Here is a 21,981-nt window from a genome sequence, read left to right on the forward strand (position 1 = left end):
TGTCAGTGCTCATCTGCATAGCAACAGGAGACATTCCCTGCTGAAAAATGTGCTCTCAGAAGTACCAGGGAGTGCTGGGAATAGCTGCAGGAACAGCTGCAAGTGCCCTCAATTCAGCTTGAAAATTTCTCTGGATATAAAATTCAGCTCTGGCACACTAAGGTGTGGATTCCACTCCAGCTATTTAGGACAGAACTGACCTGAAGCCCTTCCTTGAGCTCCTTGCTTGCTCTGGTGCACTCAGCAAAAACCAGTTGCTCTGCCTGGGAGGTCTGCAATGAAAAAAAACTGGTTTGGGTGCACAGATTGAATTCCTGAATTGGAGAACTTGACATTTGTCTGCTCCTCCTTCACACAGAACAACCCTGTGACGTTTTTAGAGGGGTTGGAATTTTCCTCTGGCCTAACCCTGCCCTTGGATCTGCTTAGGCAGTGAGTGACTCCTGCAGGGTGATTTTGGGTGGCTGAACATAGGGTTGTAGTTTCCAGGCTAAAATGTGGCTTTACATTAACTGGGTCCATGTGAACTCCTAAAAGGGAGGATTTAATTATTTTCTTTGGTATAAACCAACTCAGCCAAGCAAGGAACTAAGAGATTGGGAACTTGAAATGGGGCTTGATTCAGTCTAAAATTTGCCTTAAAGTGAGAGCAGCCTGCTATGACCATGCTATAAAGTGCAGTCATTAGTGTGTCTTTAACTCAGAAAAATTTAGGCAGCAGCTGAGAAGAGACTTAAATAGTTAAAATAACTTTGGTGCTTCTCATTCTCCAGCTGTTGAGTAGCTCAATTGACTTTTCAGTGCTGACACTTTCTCAAGACCTTTCCCTCTGCCTCTCCACACTCAGGAGGAAAAATTAGAAGGGGACAATCGTTATTTTTGTGAGACTTGTCAGAGCAAGCAGAATGCCACGAGGAAGATCCGGCTGCTCAGCCTGCCCTGCACCCTCAACCTGCAGCTCATGCGCTTTGTGTTTGACAGGTGAGTGGGAACACCCTGGAAGCTCTTGGGGAAGTCACCACCCTGCTCTTCCTGCTTTAATTGGAGGTGTCTGAGCCTCTCAGGGAGGTTTTTTTGGGATGGGAGCTGTTGTTGCTGTGCCCTGAGCCACAGCTTTGCCTCCACACAGACAAACTGGCCACAAGAAGAAGCTGAACACCTACATTGGCTTCTCAGAGCTGCTGGACATGGAGCCTTTCATGGAGCAAAAAAGTGAGTTTGGGGCAGTTTTTTGTTGTCTTTGCCCATTGTTTCTTCGCAGATCATCTTTAATTCTGTTTAGGAGGAAATTCCTCCCTGTGAGGGTGATGATGCACAGGGTGCCCAGAGAAGCTGTGGCTGCCCCTGGATCCCTGGAAGTGTCCAAGGCCAGGTTGGATGGGGCTTGGAGCAGCCTGGGGATAGTGAAAAATATCCCTGCCCATGGCAGAGGTGGAGCAAGATGGGCTTTAAAATCCCTTCCAACCCAAACCATTCTGGGATTCTGTGATTCCTCTCGAATTTTTGATGGAATTCCTCTCGAAATTTTGATGGAATTCCTCTCGAAATTTTGATGGAATTCCTCTCGAAATTTTGATGGAATTCTTCTCGAAATCTTGATGGAATTCCTCTGGAATTTTGGATGGAATTCCTCTGGAATTTTGGATGGAATTCCTCTCGAATTTTTGATGGAATTTCTCTCGAAATTTTGATGGAATTTCTCTCGAAATTTTGATGGAATTCCTCTCGAAATTTTGATGGAATTCCTCTCGAAATTTTGATGGAATTCCTCTCGAAATTTTGATGGAATTCCTCTCGAATTTTTGATTGAATTCCTCTCAAATTCTGCTTGAATTCCTCTCAAAATTTTGATGGAATTCCTCTCGAATTTTTGATTGATTCCTCTCGAATTTTTGATGGAATTCCTCTCGAATTTTTGATTGATTCCTCTCGAATTTTTGCTTGAATTCCTCTTAAATTTTGCTTGAATTCCTCTCAAAATTTTGCTTGAATTCCTCTCAAAATTTTGATTGATTTCCTCTCGAATTTTTTGATTGAATTTGTCTCAATTCTGCTTGAATTCCTCTCAAAATTTTGATTGATTTCCTTCGAATTTTTTGATTGAATTCGTCTCAATTCTGCTTGAATTCCTCTCGAAATTTTGATTGAATTCCTCTCAATTTTTGATTGAAAATTCTGTCCAGACTTGTTTGAAGCCCGTATTTCAAACAACATCCTTGTTACTGAACCACAACCTCTTAGCAAGGTCCTGGAGCGCTGTGAGTTCAAGTGCAGGCTTTGCTGCCTGGTGCAAACAGGAGGTTTTAGGGCAGGAAGGATGGGTTCTGTGGGCTGCAGAGCTGTGTGTGAGTGCTGCCTGCCTTGCAGACGGGGTGTACGTGTACGAGCTGAGCGCTGTGCTCATACACCGTGGAGTAAGCGCCTACTCCGGGCACTACATCGCCCACGTGAAGGACCCACAGACAGGAGAGTGGTACAAGTTCAACGATGAAGACATCGAGAAGATGGAGGGGAAGAAACTCCAGCTGGGAATTGAGGAAGATTTAGGTAAAACCTTTCAGTTGTGAGTGGCTTTTTAAAGTAACTCTTTCTACCACAAGCACTGGCGTCCTGCTCCTCCAAAGAGCAATCCTGGTGATTACAGCCAGATTTGCTTGTTTCAGCCCCGTGTGAGTGTTTACACCTCGTGATCAGCTGCTCTAGTATTTTTCTGGCTGCCACATGGCAGATAAGATGCTGATAACACGGGCAGAGGGTTCCTATCAGGGAGCAACAGGCGGCTGCCATTTCCTTGGAACAGATAAGGAGAATGCTTTCAGTTTTCCTTAACACATTATGGTTCTGTTTCCACTGAGGTGTTTTACTTGGAGGCAGTAAAAAAGGTTTTGATCCAAATAACAACTTGGAAGCTAAAACTGCCTTTTTACTCTGAGCTTTTTCCTTGGTTCTTTTCTGTTTTACTGGCTCATTGTGTCCTGCCCATATCACTGTGTTCCTGGATTGGAGAATTTCTTGGAGATTTCTTGGAAAGCTTGGGCTGAGGATGTGAATTTCTTACTCTGCAGTCAATAAATAAGAACAGCTCGTTTTGGAGTTGAAATGGTTTTGTAGTGGCTCAGTGTTCTCTAGTGCAGGTGCTCACAGCGGGGAAAGCCAGGGAAATGATGAAGAAATTCACTTGCACTGCAAGCAATCCATTCCCAGGAATTGTTACCCACCAGGATGCTTTGCTGTGGTTAGAATTTATGGAATGTTGTTTTTCTTTAAGAGAAAAAAAAAAACCCCGCTGCAGATTTAAGTGCTCCCTTAAGCCTTCTCCCATTTCCTTGTTCTCACCTGCATTATGTTTCTTGAGGTGCTGGAATGTGTCCAGAGATGGGCAGAGGAGCTGAGGAAGGGTCTGGAGCACAAGGAAAAGAGTCTGGAGAGCTTCTGAGGAGCAGCTGGGGGAGCTGGGAAGGGGCTGAGCCTGGAGCAAAGGAGGCTCAGGGGGCCCTTGTGGCTCTGCACAGCTCCTGACAGGAGGGGACAGCTGAGGGGTCAGGATCTGCTCCAGGGAACAGGGACAGGAGAGAGGGAATGAGCCAGGGGAGGTTTATGTTGGACATTGGGAAAAATCCTTCTTGGAAGGTGCAGTCAGGCATTGGAGGAGGCTGTGCAGGGCAGTGGTGGAGTCACAATCCCTGCAGGTGTTCATAAAGTCTGACTGTGCACCTGGGGACAGGGTTAGTGCTGGGCCTGGCACTGCTGGGTTAATGGTTGCCTTTGATCATCTTGGAGGGCTTTTCCAGCCTTAGTGAGTCCCTGATCCTGTGCCACCACTCTGTCCCTTCCCCTTGCAATGGGGAAATTCCTTGCTCTGCTCAGAGCTGGCCCAGGCTGGAGCTGGCCGGACATCTAGTGGTGCACAGGGAAACTGAGCCCTGAGCAGCCTTTGTGTTTACCCTCCCCACTCACCCCGTGCAACAAATGAAATGCAAGTCAACTGCTGTGACCTCAATTTTATAAAGTTTCATGATCTCAGTTTTATTAAGTTTCATGCCTAACTGTAAATGTTCTTATTTCTCGTATTTCAATTCAAGGCTGGTTAGAAAATAGAAGTAGTGTGTTTAGGAGCCTCTTTAAGCTTGGAGCTCAATATTTGTATCAAGTTTTGATGTAATTTGCCTGTTCCAGGCAAAACTGAGGCTTTGCTTTGTTACAAATACATGTAACAGCAGGAGAAGGTCAGAAACATAAACTGAAGGACTGTGGGGGGGAGAGTCTTGGCCATGCAGATGGGAACAATTCAGAAAATTCTTGGATAAAATGCAAATAAATAGAGTCTGGGAAGTCCCCTAGATGGTGTGGGGGGAAAGGCACATGAATTTTTTCAGAATTTGGGGGAAAGAAACTTAATAATTCAATGGCCCACTTAGAGTTCAATTTATGGAACGTTGTCCCTTTAATTTTTTTCTTTCTTTTGAATGGTTTGATTTTTGAAGCTGCAGCTGTAGATAAGTGTTTTCCTTGCCTCAGAATCCATCTGGAAACAGCAGCTCTTGCAACACAACTTTACATCCCCCAGCAGCTGCTCAAAAACAACCCTTTCCATGGCTCTTGGCTTCCTAAAAGCTTTGCTGTGTTTTTTTCATATCCACCATCACCTGTAAATACGATTTTCTTCCCTGAGGATTTGACTCTTTTCTTTGGAGTCAGGACAGCAGAACAAGAGGCAAAAGGGAGAAAGGATGTTTTTCCAAGAGTGGCTTTTGGCTCAGAGAAGTTCCACTGGGGAGAGAAGAAAGGCTCTTGAGAAGGGAGGTTCAGAGCAGGCTCCTAAATTTAGTCCCTTTGATTTACCCAGAAAGGCTGGAGAGATTTGGGGCTTTCTTTGGGATACAATTTAGAGCCGTGCCAAGCCCAGTGCTTGGCACGGAGGCCTGGCACAGAGAAACTGGCTGGGTGGCACACTCATGCCGTTGATGGAGGGCCAGGGAAGGAGCTGGTGTGTTGCTGAGGCCGTGCCTTTTGTTCCCACAGCAGAGCCATCGAAATCCCAGACCCGCAAGCCCAAGTGTGGGAAGGGCACGCACTGCTCCCGCAACGCCTACATGCTGGTGTACAGGCTGCAGGCCCGGGAGAAATCCCTCACTGTGCAGGTGCCAGGTGAGTGCTGGGTCTTGTTTGTCCATCCCTCACAGTCCAGGTGAGTCCTGGGTCTTGTTTGTCCATCCCTCACAGTCCAGGTGAGTCCTGGGTCTTGTTTGTCCATCCCTCACTGTGCAGGTGAGCCCCTGGGGTCCTCCTCTTCCATCCCTCACAGTCCAGGTGCCAGGTGAGTCCTGGGGTTCTGCTTGTCCACCCCTCACAGTCCAGGTGAGCCTCTGGGGTCCTCCTCTTCCATCTCTCACTATCCAGGTGCCAGGTGAGTCCCTGGGGTGCTGCTTGTCCATCTTTCACTGTCCAGGTGAGTCCTGGGGTCTTGTTTGTCCATCCCTCACAGTCCAGGTGCCAGGTGAGTCCCCCAGGGGTCCTGCTCTTCTGTCCCTCAATGTCCAGGTGAGTCCCTGGGGTCCTGCTTGTCCATCCCTCACTGTGCAGGTGCCACCTTAGTCCCTGGGATCTTTCCATCCCTCACTATCCAGGTGCCAGGTGAGTCCTGGGGTGCTCCTGTTCCATCCCTCACTGTGCAGGTGCCAGGTGAGTCCCCCCGGGGTCCTGCTCATCTGTCCCTCACTGTCCAGGTGAGTCCCTGGGGCCCTGCTTGTCCATCCCTCACTGTGCAGGTGCCACCTTAGTCCCTGGGATCTTTCCATCCCTCACTATCCAGGTGCCAGGTGAGTCCCTGGGGTGCTGCTCAGCCATCCCTCACTGTTAGGTGAGTCTTTGGGGTCCTGTTCAGCCATCTCTCACTGTCCAGGTGCTACCTTAGTCCCTGGGATCCACAGGGTCCACCCCTCACAGTCCAGGTGCCAGGTGAGTCCTGGGTCCTGCTTGTCCATCCCTCACCATCCAGGTGAGTCCAGGTGACTCCTGGGTGCTGCTTGTCCATCCCTCAATGTCTACTGAGTCCCTGGGGTCCTGCTCTTCCATCCCTCACTGTCCAGGTGCCAGGTGAGTCCCTGCAATGCTCCAGGTGGACCAGGAGGCAGAATTTTGCTTGAAGACCCCTTTAGAGCTGGGAAGTTCCTGGAGCCTCTCTGCTGTGGTTCCAGGCTGGAGAAGGCCCCAGGGAGATCTCAGAGCTCCTTCCGGTGCCTAAAGGGGCTCCAGGAGAGCTGCAGAGGGAACTGGGACAAGAGATGGAGTGCCAGGACAAGAGGGAATGGCTTCCCACTGCCAGAGGGCAGGGTCAGATGGGATATTGGGAAGGAATTCCTGCCTGTGAGGGTGGGCAGGCCCTGGCACAGGGTGCCCAGAGCAGCTGTGGCTGCCCCTGGATCCCTGGCACTGCCCAAGGCCAGGTTGGATGGGGCTTGAAGCAACTGGGGATAGTGGAAGGTGTCCCTGGGTGAAAAAAAAAAATTATCATCAAGGTCCCTCCCAACCCACTGCAGGATTCCATGGTTTTTGACTCTTTGCCATGAGCCCCAAAGGTGCTGTGTGGCACCTTGGTGTCTTGACCAGTGAAACCCCTGAGTTTTCCCAGCACTTAATTAACATTAAACTGCCAATCCCTCCCATGTGCCCACTCAGACATTGCTTTGTTACCCAGCTGGCCAAGCTGGGAAGGGGTCAGGAGGAGATGATCCCTCTGGGATTCACATCCTGCAGGAGAGCAGTGTGGTTAAATGTCATCAGCAAGGCACGAGGAGGTGAATAATCCTGACAGATGTCAGGTTCCCTCTGTGACTGCTTCAGCTTTGCCACATCAGGAACAAATGACATGAAAATAAAGAGGCTCTGAGGCCCCAGTGGGAATTTGGGCCAAATGCCTTCGTGTTGTGCTGTAGAATTATGGGGGTGCCAGAGCTCCCTGTGGGCTTTGCCCTGTGGGTTTCATGTTTGCTGTTAGGCTGCTCCTTGATTAGAAATACTAATTAGGCCCCTGGTGCTGAGGTGTGTTCCCCCTTCCCTCATTTGCTGTGGAGTGGGGACAGCAGAGGTGGCAGGTCCCTTTGGGTCTCTGCAGAGGGCGTAAATCATACACCTGATTCCCCTCTAATAACACCCCAAACCTTTCCCAAGCCCCCCCTGTTTAAAACACACCCTCCAAGACATAAAACTTCAGGAATTAGCACTAATTCCTGCCTGGATCTGTATTTTCAGCCTGTTTCCTGAGCTTTCTTGCTCTCCCTTTCCTCCTACCCCTCTGCCCAAAACAATAACTGAACAAAAACCTCCCCACCCAGCTCCAAATTCCTGCACAGCCCCGCGGTTGCCTTTGTTTCCCGTGGAATCCTGCCAGGGAACAGGGAGTGAAGGGCAGCAGTCGAGCTCTGTGGTTGTGGGGAGGTTTCATGGAACTGTAAATTTGAGGCATTTTGCTTTGATGCTGTTAAAAAGCTGCTTTTCCGGGACAGTGGAGAGACGTAACTTTGGCTCTGATCTCAAGGAGGTCAAGCTGGTTAGTTTGTAATATTGGATATTCTCCCAAGGTGGATATTTTGGTCAAGAATTAACCTTTTTTGCAGCTATTTTAGCTCTTCAGAATAATTCTAAATAGGAAAAGGCCTCAGATAAGCAGAGCTTCCCTCACTGCTCCCTCGCACCATCCCTCTGAGGGAAGTGGTTTATCTTCTTTTTTCCTTGCTGAGGTTTGGTTTGTTTGGGGTTTTTCCATCAGTGGCAGCAAAAATCCCCATTTCCTTCACCTTTCTGTTGCTCTGCCCTGGCTAATCTTCCATCTCCTGAGGGCTCTTTGCCCTTGGGTTTGCAGCGTGCTGGATCGCAGGTCGTGACAGGCTTTGGGTGCATGCAGAGGGTGAAAATTTGTTTCCCTCTCAGAATGGTGAGGAAGGACAGAGGAGCTGCACTTAACATTGCAACCAACCCCAAGTAAATTATTTTCTTGGGTGCAAAACTTTGCTTTTAATAATTTGCAACCTTCAGTATCAGAGAGGGCAACATCCACATGCCTGGCTTGGGGAAAGACCTCGCCCAGCAAGGCTGCGAGAGGGAATTTTTAGGTTTGTTGTCCCCAGATAACCCATGGTAATTAACATAGCTGGCATTTTCCCTTCAATTCCTGTTTTTCTTGGTTTTTTTTTTTTCCTTTCCCAGCTTTTCTGCAGGAGCTGGTAGAGCGGGATAACTGCAAGTTTGAGGAGTGGTGCAATGAAATGGCCGAGATGCGCAAACAGAGCGTGGCCAGAGGCAAGATCAAGCACGAGGAGGTGAAGGAGCTCTACCAAAGGTTACCCGCCGAAGCTGGTCTGTAAGACATTGTGGAGTATTGCTGTAGTAGAGCTGTTAAGCTTAGCAATGATTTGTGACTGACTCCCAACTCCTGTGGCCTGGCTGGGAGGCGTTCCCGCAGCCCTCCGTGAGGGGAGAGCTTCATGCATGCTTACATTTGTTTTCCTTTGCTTCTTTTCCTGCCTTAACCTATTTTTCTCCTTTCTTTGCTCATTCTCATGGCCTCTGGCATCGCTAATTCCCCTCCTGCTCCTTCCCCATCCGTCAGCCTCATGCTTTGTGACTCTTTTCTTCTGCCTGGTGAGCAGCTCAGCTCGTTAGGATCATCGAGGCGGAATAACTGCCTGCTCCCAAATTGCCAGCTCACAGCAGGTTTGGGAGCTGGTGAGCCCGATTCATCAGCAGGTAACAGGCTGAGAGAATGCCTGACCTCCAGCAGAAAATTACTGGATCCATCCCTGCCAGTGCTTCCCTGCTCCATGTCTCAGTTTTGTAGGGAGACTGGGGTTAAGCTTTTTCTCCTTCCCCTTGTGTCTTGTTGCCTCAGCACACTGAGTTTTATTTCCCCACCTTGTTTTTCTCACCCATCTCCTACAAAACTTGTTGTATCCATCCAGCCCTGAGAATTTGTCATCACTATGTACCTCTCCTAAAAACTGCAGAATAATTACAATTGAAGACTTAAAAGTGGATTTAATTGTGTGGCCTGTAAGAGAATTTACTGTTAAGCTTTTATTATTGGATGCTCAGAGTCCACCATGAGATTGGAGTAGCCCAAGAGCAAACTCCTGTTCCTGTAAGCATCTGCCTCTCCAGTTTGGGGATGCAGGTGTCAGGAAGGTGTCACAGCTCCCCGTGAGCCCGAGCAGCACTCAGATGTCACTGTGAGATCAGAGTTGTGCTGGAGGGATGAACCTGCCCTGAGTCACCCGTGAAAAGGAGCAGCAGCACAGTTCCAGTGTGCTTTTCCTCAGCAGGAACAAAAGAGTTTGCTCTCGGCAGTTCTGATGTGACAGAGGAATAAATCTCAAAAAAAAAAAAAAGATTTTTACAAGTGCAGGTGAAGCTCTTCTGCCTCAATTTAGAGATGACAGGACCTGAAACTTTGCCCTGAGGCACCCTCTGCCTGCTGCTGGCACGTCATGGGCACAGCACTTCCAGCACAGCTGGAGGCAGCGTCATTCCAGCTCTGCTCCGGGTCCTATCTCTGTGGAGCTTGGGGCTGTCTCTGCAGCTGTGCAGACACGTTTTTCTGCCAGCTTTGTGGAGCCTGCCCCAGAAAACCCTCCTTTCTGGGGGAGGCAGTTTCATCCCAAACTAGCAAACCGGTTCTGACAGCGACGCAATTCTCTGGAGGTCACGGCTGCGGCGGGTATTGCGTAAGATGAAAACACCGTGGATTGAGGCTGTGCAGGAAAAGAGGCTTCACAGAGCTCCAGTGCAAGCTGCAGACACTGTGTTTTCCTGTCTCCTGTATTTTCCTCTTGCTTCTCTGTTGCTCCCTCCTAGGAAATGTAAAGGATTTTTGCTCAGTTATAAATGTCACCGACGGGTGCATTTCCCCACAGGTTTCAGAGCTGCCCTCGTGGCAGCACAGAATGGGTTTGAATTCTTCCTAATTTCTTCCTAAATTCCCAGTCATCCACTGAAGGCTTGTGTAGTGATATTGTGCCTCAGTATTGAGATACAGGAGTTTCACCCCAACCTGCTCATACGAGCACTGACCTGCTCCTGAACCTCGGCTTTGTATTTCTTTTTCATCAAACAAGGGCAAACCTGCTGCACTGCTTCAGCCAAAAACCTAAGCAAGTTTCCATTTGCACTGTAAATTTTAGAATTTTCTCACCTAAAATTTTAAGAGACGCTGAAAATTTGTATGCTGAAAAGACAGGGGGAACACTGATTTCATCTCTGCTGTTGTTGCCTTTAATTTTCAAATTACCCCAGTGAACTGTCTCTGTTGTAGAAAAAGCCTGGAATGTATGATCATGATTTAAATATTATATCAGTCCCTTGATGGCTGATAGGAAAACCTTCCCCTTTCCTCGACTGCTCTCCAGTAATCCCCAAAAGGTTTGAAAGCACTCCCATTCCTCCTTGGAGCTGTTGCATATTGATTGCTGAATCCAAAATGATCTGCACATCTTAATCTCACGAAGCTCCTGTCTTCCAAGTCTGTGACATTGAGCTCAGAATGGGGTGGGAGTAGCTGGATCAGACCTTTGAAAACTTGTACCTCAGAGATTTAATCCACAGTGATTGCTTGTTAATTTTAAAGAGTAATTATAAAATACCACCTGGTGTTGGAGCTGACATGTGTGGTCTTGTTTCTCTTTGTGTTTTCTCCCCTCCCAGGTTCCCCTTACGACTTCATCTCTCTGGAATGGCTGCAGAAGTGGCTGGATGAGTCCACTCCTCCCAAACCTATTGATAACACAGCCTGCCTGTGCTCCCATGGCAAACTCCATCCTGATAAGATCTCCCTGATGAAGAGGATATCAGAATACGTGGCCGATTTCTTCTACCGCCGATACGGAGGAGGGCCCCGGCTCAACGGTAACATCTCCTGCCTTGTGCTCTGGAGCCTTGTTCTGCTCCCAGCCCTGTTCTGAGCCATCCTTCATCATCTTAACTTTATTTCAGTGCATGGCTTTAGTGCTGCCTTATTTCCAGTGGATTTTTTTAATGCCACTTAATTCTGTTACCATTTCCCAAACGCATTTAGGGTGATGGCAGGGTCTGCTTTGGGCCTGGGCTGTTCCTGGAGGAATTGCTGTAGAGGAATGGGGCACTTGGCTTAGGAAACATAATACTTGGAAGGTTTGAAGGCGATTCTAGAAAATAAAACTTGCACATGCAACACTCCAAACTCTTGACAATTATTTTCTGAGCACCCACAGCTCCTGTGTGTGGGCTGGGTTTTACGAAATATTAGGCCAAAAATATCCCTTCCTGTCTGTCACCTCATCCAAGGAAGCACTTACCTGTTAGCCTGCTCCTGCATCTACCACCCATTCTGCATTTCAGGGTCAGCCCAGCCCCTCCAGGCTTTGGACATCCCCTCATCAAGCCCCAGGTTTCATTCCTTTTAGGAAGTTGCTCAGTAACTCCCACTGAGACCAAATTAGCTCAGCTCCTACTGGGAGCTTGTAGGGAAGAAACTGCTTGTGACGCAGGCAGCCTTTGTGGGGAAAAGCAGGGCAAGGTTTATTAGTCAAGTGGAAGGATTGCCTGAAGGGTTGTGGGTTGAGTATGGCTGGCAGGGAGGGAGGGATGGATAAAAGGATGGATGGACACGCTGCTTCCCTTCTCCTCTTGCTCCAGGATGCAAATCTAAATCCACACCCAGCTAAAGGATTTCCACTCCCTTGGTCCTCCAGCCTTGCAGGAGGGTGGATTTTCTGGGTTGAGCTGTCAAAAGTGCCACAATGCAGGTGTTTGTTTGTTTGTTTGTTTTCCTGGCATTTCCTGCCTCCTGTGGCTGGGTGCTGGGCTGCCCTGGCTCCCTGTGACTGCAGGAGCTGGGAGAGCAGATCTGTGAAGCAGTGGAACAGATCACAGCTCATTTGAAGTATTTTATGCTTCTTTAAGCTTCAAACGTGGCCTGATGGGGCTGTGACCCCCAGGATTTCCTCATTTACACATGAAATCGCCCATCCTCAGGCAGGATAGTTGGTACACACCTATCTGAAGGCCTTCAAACCAGCAGGAAACGACCTGTGCAATAAACCATGCAATTAATAATGTAAAAACCTGTTTTTCCTTTTCCCTCCCACCCAGTCAAAGCACTTTGCAAGGACTGTGTGGTGGAAAGGTGTCGAATCCTGAGGCTGAAGAACCAGCTGAACGAGGACTACAAAACAGTCACCAACCTGCTGAAGATGACAGTCAAAGGGTATGGAAGTCCCAAAGATGCTTTTTACAAGTGTTTAAACAGCTTTTTCCTAAAAAATCCCCCTGTTTGGGCTCTGAGGAAGGGAGCTGTGGTTTTGGGGTGCCACACATTTGGTTGTCTCCCTGCAGGACCGATGGGTTTTGGGTTGGAAAAGCCTCCTTGAGGAGCTGGCGTCAGCTGGCTCTGGAGCAATTAAATGAGCAAGATGAAGATGCAGAGCACAGTAATGGGAAAATGAATGGAAATGCACAAAACAAAGGTATTTACTCCTGATTTCCTCCTGATTGCTGCTGCTGTAGAGAGCTACCAGCTCTGCCTTATCCCTGCTAACAAAAAACATGTCAGGTTTCTGTAGCTGTTTTGTTCCCCTTGTAAGAGTAGGGAGGAAATGATAATAAATAAAAAAAGGCTTTCATTTAAGGAGCTTTTTCTTTGCTAATCTTGAAAACTGCGGGGTGATCTTCATGCTGGAGAGGGAGATGAGGTGATAAGTGGTTTTACAAAGCTGTGTGAAATTACCACCCCAGACACATGATCTTTTTATCCACTTTTCTCTGAATGAGAGAGCACAGGGAAGGAAGAAACGTGAAAATTACCTTGAGGAAGGGATGATGATGATGTTTATTGTGAAGGTTGAGGGATAAAACAGCACAGGTGATGCAGCAGCGCTGGGAAAACACAGCCTGGGATCAAAAATCATGAAGTGCACTCCATTCTGTGCCCATATCATGAGAGTAGATGGAGGTTTTATTTGCCTTCAGCTCTTTAAATGGTTGAAAATCTTGTTTTCTTGAGCTCCTTTGAACTGGGTAGGAAGCTTGTTGGAATGGAAGTGGGAATGATGGCTCAGGGCATTGATCTTGGGCTGGAGGGCACCTCAGCCCCCCTGATAAGGAGCACTCATGGAGAAAAGGGCATTTCTGAGTTACCACCCGTCCTTCCTCGGGGTGACTTCGATTCACAACAGGTTGCAACTCCCAGTAGTGCATTTGAATTACTCACAAAGCCAAGTTGCTCATTAGGCAGCTCGTTAGAGGCTCTTGCTGACACCTCATTGTCTCGATGATGCTCCATTCAGTGGCCAACGCTTGACTTGAACTGATTTAGAGACTGATGCAGGGCTTGTCAGCCCCCTGGCAGGCTCCCCCTCAGTTTGTCAGGCAGCATCTGGTTTAGATCAGGAATTTTGCCAGGAATTCTGCTCCTTTTGCTCTTACCTAGGCTGGTGTTTAGGTTAAACTCGGCGATGTCTGGGAGCAGGGCACCCCTGCGGTGTTGCAGCCCTAACAAATGCATCCTTTGTAATCTCACAAAGGCCTGGCTTGTGCTCCGTGCACTTCAAAGCCCTCCTACGTGACCTGGGGGCTGTAATCCCGCCTGCCCACAGGCCAAGACATCGGAGAATAACAAATTTCCTTCCAAATTTTCCCTTGGGTGAGGGGGTTTGCTGTAATTTGAAAGGCGACCGTGCTCCTTTCCCTGTAAGAATTTTTTCCTTGGGAGAGCAACTCTGTGCAATCCTCTTGTATTATTTTTTTTCTTTAATTAGATGAATCAAATGAAGAGAAGAGGGAGGAGGAAGAGGAGTTAAATTTTAATGAAGACATCGTTTGCCCACATGGTGAGTCTCTCCGGGGGGATGGAGCTGAATATCCCCGTTGTTGCCCACTGCTGCCCACATTAACCTTGTAGCCTTTGCTCCAGCTCTGGCAGCTTGAGGAGTCACTGCCCAAGTGTGCTTAATTCTCATTTTCTTGGTGTTTCTTGCCTCAAAAGTTTTCCTTGCAGGCAGACTCAGCAGAGCTGTCAGATGCTGAGTTCCCATCCTTGCATGGGCAGCACCAAAGCTCTGCTGCAGCCATTTGGAAGCTCTGAAAGCAGTAAGAGAGGCAGAGGTGATGTAAATCACTGCAGGTGGGAGCTGAGAGTATCTGTTTAACGTCCTGGTTTACATTAAATCGGGAGCACTCACCCAGCACCTGGGCCAGGACCACTCCTGGATATCGATTTCCCAACCTGCTGTGCTTTGCTGTTTGTTTACAGAAGGTTTTGACCTCCTATCAGTTGTTTTGAAAGTGATGCCTCATTAGCTGCATCCTTGGCTACCCTGTTGTTTTAATCTCACTTTATTCCCAGCCATAAAACCCAGTTTTACTTAAGCTCCTCTTTGTAGGCATCAGTTTGTGGGGGGGCTCCATCTTACCTCAAACTGAAGGAAAAATGGCATAAATTAGCCACACATCTCCTGTCATCAGAGGTAGTCAAGAACCTGGAGTAAGGCTTGAGAAATCTCATTTTCAAGCAGAGTGTTTGAGCACTTTGTCACGATTTGAGCTGTTACTCAGTGCCTTGAACGCTGCATTTCCCTTTGCCTCGGGGCTGCTGCTGTTCAATAAAAGCATGGAGCGTGGGGATGGAACATTTAGGGAGCCAGACACGATAAAAAAATAGGCCAACAGGCCTTTGGAAAATGTATGGTGTTAAATTGCTGGTTGATCTGTGACTTGGGGTCATAGCAGAATAAATAATACTAAATAAGGGGGCTGCTGGCAGGGCAGGATTTGTTGTCTTGAGTTAACCTCTGATTACTCATGGAAAACGAGCTTTCCACCTTGAAAAACTCCCTCTGCAGTGGATCAGCAAATCTCTACTCTTGTTCCTACGGCCTTAATTTTGTGGTGGAGGAGGTTCCTGCCTGCATGGAGGCTTTGGAAAAGGCTGTGCTGGATCTGGGAGGGCTGGCTGGCCTCCAGGAATGCCACCCGGGCGTTCCCTTCGCAGCTCCCTCTGCATCCCTGCTGCACTGCCTCGCTCTCCAGTAGCTGCCTGATCCCAGGGAATTTTTTTCCAGATACCAAGTTAAGCTTTCTTTGATGTCAGTGCCCAAAACATGTCCCTGTGGGATGGTGGGAGTGGGAAGCAGGGTCAGCAGTGGTTGGGTTCATCTTCCAGATGGCCAAACACTTGTGCCCTGCAGACCCAGAGCTGATTTTTCCACCTCTTCCACTCACCATATTAATCTGTTTCCATTCATCATGTGGTGTCAAGGCACTTATTTGTACAAGCTCCTTTCTTTGCCCATCCTTGCTGGCTCTGGGCAGCATCCTGGGCCAGCCTCTGGAGCCATTTGGCCTCGTTGGATGAAGCTCAAGTGGCCAACTGCTGCACTGAGGCCTGACCTTTGTTTATTAGAGGAAAAGCAGGAGGGGAGCATTATTGCTATTTTCTCCTCTTCGGGGCTGGCCAAATTCCAGGCACGGCTGGAGGGAGTCGTGGGCCTGAGGAGCTGCTTGTCATGTTAAAGAGCTGCCTGAGGGTGGGGAGGAAGGAGTTCCTCTCCTGTCTCTGCAGCTCTCCAGGCTATAGAAAAGCAGATAATAAAGGATTGTGCCCTTTGGACAGCACAGTTGCTGTTTTCCTTCCCTCTTCACTGATATTCCCAAATGCTCTTTGCATCCCGGTGTCGCAACGGCTGCTCCCCGTGTTCCTCCCTGCACAGAGACTTCCCAGCTGCTGTCTCCAAGGGAGATGAGCTTGTGTTTTTTTCCCCCTTGGCCATCAGCAGCCCTGTGAGTGGGCAGCTGGTCAGATCCCAGAGCCTTCTCCCATTTTTCCAAGCCTTGTTTATCCGGCCAGCACGTGTCGTCCTTGTGCACGTGGTGTCCCGGTGCCTGAGTGTGCCTCCTGCTCCCACCCCTGGCTCCTGGAAATCCTTCTTGGGCTCTTGGAGCTGCCTGAGCATCAGGAAAGATAATCCTGATATCAGGATGGATAAATGAGTGTTCTGCGGGGGGTAGCTGGTAAATCTTGCTTGGTATCTTCACATCCGTTTATTCCCCAGAGCAGATTTAGGGTGCAAAATCTTCCCTTTTTGGGAATGTGCTTGGATAGGGCACAGGGAACTGTGTTGAGGTTCTGCAGTGGGAGTTTGGGGTTTTCAAGGATGTGGAAGGCACCTGGTTTCGTGGGACACAGGGTTATTATCCTGGGGCTCAGCAATGGTGTCACCATGAGGATGTAACTGTGGATAACCAGGATCAGAAAACAGAAACCCTCTGGCTGTTCCCCACATCCCTCCTTGTGTTTGATCAGCTGCTTAGGCCATGGTCTTGGAAATCTAAAGAGCATTTTTGTAAATTAAAGTCATATTATTATTATTATTATTATTATTATTATTATTATTATTATTATTCTCTGTCTAAAGGAAGCAAGGAAGGAGTTGAAGGTGACTTTAGTGGTTTTTGCTGACGTGGTGTGGATTTCTTCCCCACATTTGTTCCTTGTAATCTCTTCAATCAAGGGCTGCAAAACATCCCTGAGCATGTTGTGATCAAAGCTTTTCCTTGATTCTCTCCCTGCAGGTGACCTGTGCATCTCTGAGAATGAACGGAGGGTGGTTTCCAAGGAAGCCTGGGAGAAACTCAAGCAATATTTTCCAAAAGCCCCTGAATTCCCAAACAACAAAGAGTGCTGTTCCCAGTGCAAGGTATTTGCCAAATACTCCCTTTTTGTTGACTGTAAATACTGCTTGTATTTCTGGTTTTCCTTTTTAACATAACCCTGAGCCATGGAGGAGGATAAAGTCACCTTTAGTGGGAGCTGGGGTGTAATTCACTGTTTCCTGCAGATTTTGGAGCGTGAAGGGGAGGAAAATGAAGCTCTGCATAAGATGATGGCCAGTGAGCAGAAGACTTCTCTGCAGAACCTGTTCCATGATAAATGCAGGCCTTGCCTGGGCAGCTGGCCTCAGGTAGGAAGGAAGGGGATATGTGGATGCAGACAAGCTTGGGAGAGGTTTGTGTTGGCTTTAATCCCTCTCCTGCCCAGAGAAACTGTGGCTGCCCCATCCCTGGAAGTGCTCAGGGCCAGGTTGGATGGGCTTGGAGCACCTGGGATGGTGGAAGGAGATCCCAAACCTGGAGATCCCAAACCGGGAGATCCCAAACTGGGAGATCCCAAACCGGGAGGTCCCAAACCAGGAAATCCCAAACCAGGAGATCCCAAACCGGGAGGTCCCAAACCAGGAGGTCCCAAACCAGGAAATCCCAAACCAGGAAATCCCAAACCAGGAGATTCCAAACCAGGAGATTCCAAACCAGGAGATTCCAAACCAGGAGATTCCAAACCAGGAGATCCCAAACCAGGAGATCCCAAACCAGGAGATCCCAAACCAGGAGATCCCAAACCTGGAGATCGCAAACCTGGAGATCCCAAACCATTCCATAACCATTCACTCTGTGCATGCCAGCAGAGCTTTCAGGGGTGCTGTGCTGAGGTGTGACCTGCCTGGATCAGCTGTGCTGGCACAAAGCCCTGCAGAGCCAGGGGAATGAGGAGCTGTGGCTGGCCCACAGTCAGGGGGATATCAGTGACATGGTTGTGTCCCTCCCTGGAAGGAGGAAACAGCCCAGCCACTCCCCACAGCTCTCCATCAGCAGGAGGATGCTGGAACACACCTGAACTTCACCCCACCACCACCTTTTGCTGCTGCTTGGGCAAAATTCAGGTGTGCTCCAGCATCATCCTGTGTCCCAGAAGCTCAGGGAGCTTCCCAGAATGCTGAAGCCCTCCAAGAAGCAGTGATGGCTGTGCAAACCCTCTCCTAGCAGCTTCTCCAGGAATTTTTGGGGGTTTGAGGTGCTCAGAACGAGCTGTTGGCTCCAGTCCTTGGCTCCTGGGAGTGGTGCTGATCAATGGCTGACTCTGCAGCCCTGCCAAGGTGCATTGGCAGGTGTCTGCCTCCATCCCTCGCTGCTCCAGCTGGGAATAAAACCTGGGGCAGCACAGATCCATGGCTCAGAACCAAGGAGAGCCAAAATGGTTTAAAAGGAGTTTTCCTTTCATGCTGAGCTGGAGAGCTCCAGGTCCTGCCAGTGTAGGTGGTTAAGGCTGTATGTGATTGGATTTGCTTTTGGAGCTGGAGAAAGTTGGAGCTCATCACTGTGGGTCAGACACAGAAGGGTCTCCACAAGCAGGGTTAGATCCTTCTTTCCCTTTTTATTCTCCTTTCCCTTTTTATTCTCCTTTCCCTTTTTATTCTCCTTTCCCTTTTTATCCTCCTTTCCCTTTTTATTCTCTTTTCCCTATTAATTTCCCAAGGCAGCCTCATAGAAGAGAGCTGAGGATTTTCCCCTCAAGCCTTTGGAGTTCTCCTGATTCAAAGAAGTTGAGGTTTAGGGGGGAAAACCAGCAGAAATCAAGAGATGAAGGGAAATTAAAAAGTGTACATATATGTTTGTGTGTATAAATATTCCTTGGCATGCTGAGTTTTCCTACAGAAAGATGGAGCAAGCCCTTAAATCTGCCTTTGGGAAAAGGGTGAGGATAAATTAGAGCATGGAAATAATTTTATCACCCAGCTCTTGGGGGCTGGGTGGTTTCTTGTCCAGGAGCAAACAATTTAAAGGAAGATTGGAACAAAACCCCACAGATTACCCCTAAAACACTGTCTCATTTGGTGCACAGCTGTGGTTTGGTATCCCTGCTGCTTCCAAAAGGAAAAACTTGTGGATTTTGATGTTGGAAACAATTGAGGGATGTTGGGGTGGTCTCACCCTGTGGGAGTGAGGGGTTCACCAGCTCTGAACTGAGCCCCCAGCAAGGGGAACCACACTGGGGAGTCCTGGCTGCTCCAGGGAAATGCCCTTTCCCACTGGGAATTAAAAGCAATTGGATCAGAAGCTCAAGTAACTTCATAATAAACACAAGATTAGCAATGGCAGTGCTTAGTACCTGATCCCAAATTATTTTGCTTGGCTTTCTCAGCCCACTTGGATGGAGTTGTCATGGTAAAGCAGCACCGAGGTCTCGAAGGGAGCGAGCGCTGCCGAAAAACCCCACAGTCATTTTTGGGTTCATTAAAAAGATCCTTTTCCCTCCTCTTTTCCCCCAGGAGACGGATGAGCTGTATATTGTTTCGCAGTTCTTTGTAGAAGAATGGAGGAAATTTGTCAGGTAACTTGGCTGGAGGGTTTTGGTGCTTTTTTATCTCTCATTTTGGGGGCTGTAGATGTTTTGCTTCTGACTGGCAGCACAGTGAGCTCATGGAAAGAGTGAAGCTGGTTTTTGCAGGACTTGTATCAGTTGTAATGCAGTGTAAGACTCTGAATTTCCTTGTTTGCTGTGTGTTAACCAGATGGTCAGATAAGCTGGTAACCTGATTAGTTTTTTCATCTGTCTGGAGCTGTATCCCAGAGGTCACCGCTGGGGCTGGAGATGGAAATCTCTGCTGGTCAGAGTCATTCTGCACCACAGAGGAACGCAGATCTGATTTCCTCATCACTCATAGCTGCTATTCCTTGTTGGAATGCCTTGTGTAAATACTCACCTGTGTTTTCTTCCTGCTTTCCTGAGGAACTGTGGGGGTTTTGGTGGGATAACCTGATCCAGCTTTCCAAACCTCCTCCCTTTTGCAGGAGGCCGACGCGCTGCAGCCCCGTGTCCTCCATAGCCAACAGTGTCCTGCTCTGTCCCCACGGGGGGCTCATGTTCACCTTTGCTTCCATGACCAAAGAAGACTCCAAACAGTGAGTTCCTTCCCTTCACACACTCTCCCTTTGGACAGAAATGAGCTCTTTCCTCAGTGCTGCTGAGAGAATGAACTTGGAGAGGATTCTCAGGATCCCCTGAAGCTGTAAATTTTGCTTTTACTGGTCTGAAGTGTCAGCACCAGCTCTAAAACTGGTTTTCCAAGTAGGTTGGAAAAGGTTAGGGTTAGGGTTTAGGGTTTCCCTTCACACACTCTCCTTTTGGACAGGAATGAGCTCTTTCCCTCAGTGCTGCTGAGAGAATGAAATTGGAGATGATTCTCAGGATCCCCTGAAGCTGTGAATTTTGCTTTTACTGGTTTGAAGTGTCAGCACCAGCTCTAGAACTGGTTTTCCAAGTACCCAAAGCTGGTTCTGTTAAACCCCCCTCTTCAGGGCTCTTAAGAAGGGAGCCAAGGGTGGGCAAGCTCAGATGGAAGCAATCTCTGCACCTTTGGAGTGTGGGGTGGGTTATTTTGATCTTTCCTTGAGCCTTGGGAGAGCATTCCCAAAGGAATGCTCCTGCTGCTGAGCCACAGCAGGATGAGGAGTAATCCTTTCCCTCAAAATGAGCACCAAGGCTTTCTCAGAGCCACCCCAGCCTTCCTGCAAGGCAGGACTTGTCCACGGATGCAGGGTCAGGAAAACAGAGCTTCCTTCAGCTTGGTTTGTTCCTGACAATAACCACTCTAGATTTGGCCAGGATGCAGAAACATTCTGCTTCCTTACAATTTGCTTTCCGTGAGCCTTTCCCCCCCTGGAGTGCTGGCTGCAGGGCTGGACTTCATGCTCCACAGCTTTGCTTCTGCAGTGATGCAGCACTAAAAGTAGGAAATCTTCCACTCCTTTCCTCCTCCATCCCTCCCTCTGGCACGACAGGAGCACGGCAGTGTCACTAATCACAGGCTGCTGTTATCTGGCTGTGCAGCCCTCCCGTGGAGCCGCGTTTTGGGCAGATTTTGCAGTTTTTCTTTCATTGACAGACCAACAAGCTAAAAGAGGGGGAGGGATTTTTTTGTGGTTTTAGGGCTTGGCTTTTCCCATGTCCTAAAGCACCTGCCTGTTCCTTTGCACAGTATAGCTCTGATATGGCCCAGTGAGTGGGAGAGGATCCAAAAGCTCTTTGTCGTGGATCACGTCATCAAAATCACCCGGAGCCAGACGGCCGAGGGCGCCCGCTACGCCTCCGAGCCCCGTGAGTGACCCTGGCAGGGGCTCCCAGGGCTGGAAACTTCTGTCCCAGGGGGGCACTGGGAAACACAGGGCTTGGCAGGGACCCCCCTGCAATGCTCTGAACAGTTCTGGAGTTTTAAGCACCGGAAGGATGTGGAGCCACTGGAGCGAGTCCAGAGGAACCCATGGAGGTGCTCCAAGGGCTGGAGCCTCTCTGCTCTGGAGCCAGGCTGGGAGAGCTTGGGGTGCTCAGTCTGGAGAAGAGAAGGCTCCAGGGAGAGCTCAGAGCCCCTTCCAGGGCATAAAGGGGCTCCAGGAGAGCTGCAGAGGGATGTGGGATGAGGGGCTGGAGGGAGAGGACCCAGGAGATGGCTTCCCACTGCCAGAGGGTGGGGTTGGATGGGGTATTGCAGAGAAATTCCTGGCTGTGAGGGTGGGCAGGCCCTGGCACAGGTGCCCAGAGCAGCTGTGGCTGCCCCTGGATCCCTGGCAGTGCCCAAGGCCTGGAGCAATCTGGGCTGGTGGAAGTGTCCCTGCCCCTGACAGGGGCTGGATGGGATCCTAAAGGTCTCTCCCAGCCCAACCACTCTGGGATTTGCTGTGGTCACTCTCAGTTAGCACTGAGGGCTCTGAGCAGCTGCAGCAGTGAGATGTTCTCTGTTTTCTCCTCGGTGTTTGCCCAGAGCTGTGCCCCGAGTGCCGGGAGGGGCTCCTGTGCCAGCAGCAGCGGGACCTGCGCGAGTACACCCAGGCCACCATCTACATCCACAAAGTGGTGGACAACAAAAAGGTAGGGAGGGATTGTCCCCATCCCTGCTCAGCCAGGCTCCAGGAATGTCCCCAGGGGGCTGGCACAGCTCCCGTGTGCCCAGGGCTGCTGGGGATGCTGCTGCTCTGTGGTGGTGGTGAGGGCAGGAATCCTCAGCTCTGCAGCTCCAGGCAGCTTTGGCAAAACCAGCAAACTGGGACGTTGTGACTCTGAAAATTCCATCTCCTCGAGGCTGCCTTTTGCCAAACCAAATCCTTTGTGTTTTCAGGGATGCTCCC

General features: G+C 49.2%; 1 protein-coding gene across 2 annotated transcripts in view; it reads left to right on the forward strand.

Moving 5' to 3' along the window:
• Window positions 1–21,981, forward strand: part of USP48 (ubiquitin specific peptidase 48) — a 34,336-nt gene that overhangs the window by 6,640 nt on the left and 5,715 nt on the right. For both annotated transcript variants that reach the window (XM_074558424.1, XM_074558423.1), the window contains exons 7-21: window positions 848–981; window positions 1,130–1,212; window positions 2,368–2,547; window positions 5,023–5,148; window positions 8,206–8,355; window positions 10,696–10,896; window positions 12,121–12,235; window positions 12,364–12,494; window positions 13,785–13,856; window positions 16,597–16,721; window positions 16,863–16,985; window positions 19,128–19,189; window positions 19,651–19,761; window positions 20,838–20,956; window positions 21,618–21,724. In XM_074558424.1, the coding sequence (XP_074414525.1) occupies window positions 848–981; window positions 1,130–1,212; window positions 2,368–2,547; window positions 5,023–5,148; window positions 8,206–8,355; window positions 10,696–10,896; window positions 12,121–12,235; window positions 12,364–12,494; window positions 13,785–13,856; window positions 16,597–16,721; window positions 16,863–16,985; window positions 19,128–19,189; window positions 19,651–19,761; window positions 20,838–20,956; window positions 21,618–21,724 (1,839 nt within the window). The remainder of the gene's footprint in view (window positions 1–847; window positions 982–1,129; window positions 1,213–2,367; window positions 2,548–5,022; window positions 5,149–8,205; window positions 8,356–10,695; window positions 10,897–12,120; window positions 12,236–12,363; window positions 12,495–13,784; window positions 13,857–16,596; window positions 16,722–16,862; window positions 16,986–19,127; window positions 19,190–19,650; window positions 19,762–20,837; window positions 20,957–21,617; window positions 21,725–21,981) is intronic.

Source organism: Zonotrichia albicollis, chromosome 25, assembly GCF_047830755.1.
Source record: "Zonotrichia albicollis isolate bZonAlb1 chromosome 25, bZonAlb1.hap1, whole genome shotgun sequence".
NCBI classification, from domain to species: domain Eukaryota; kingdom Metazoa; phylum Chordata; class Aves; order Passeriformes; family Passerellidae; genus Zonotrichia; species Zonotrichia albicollis.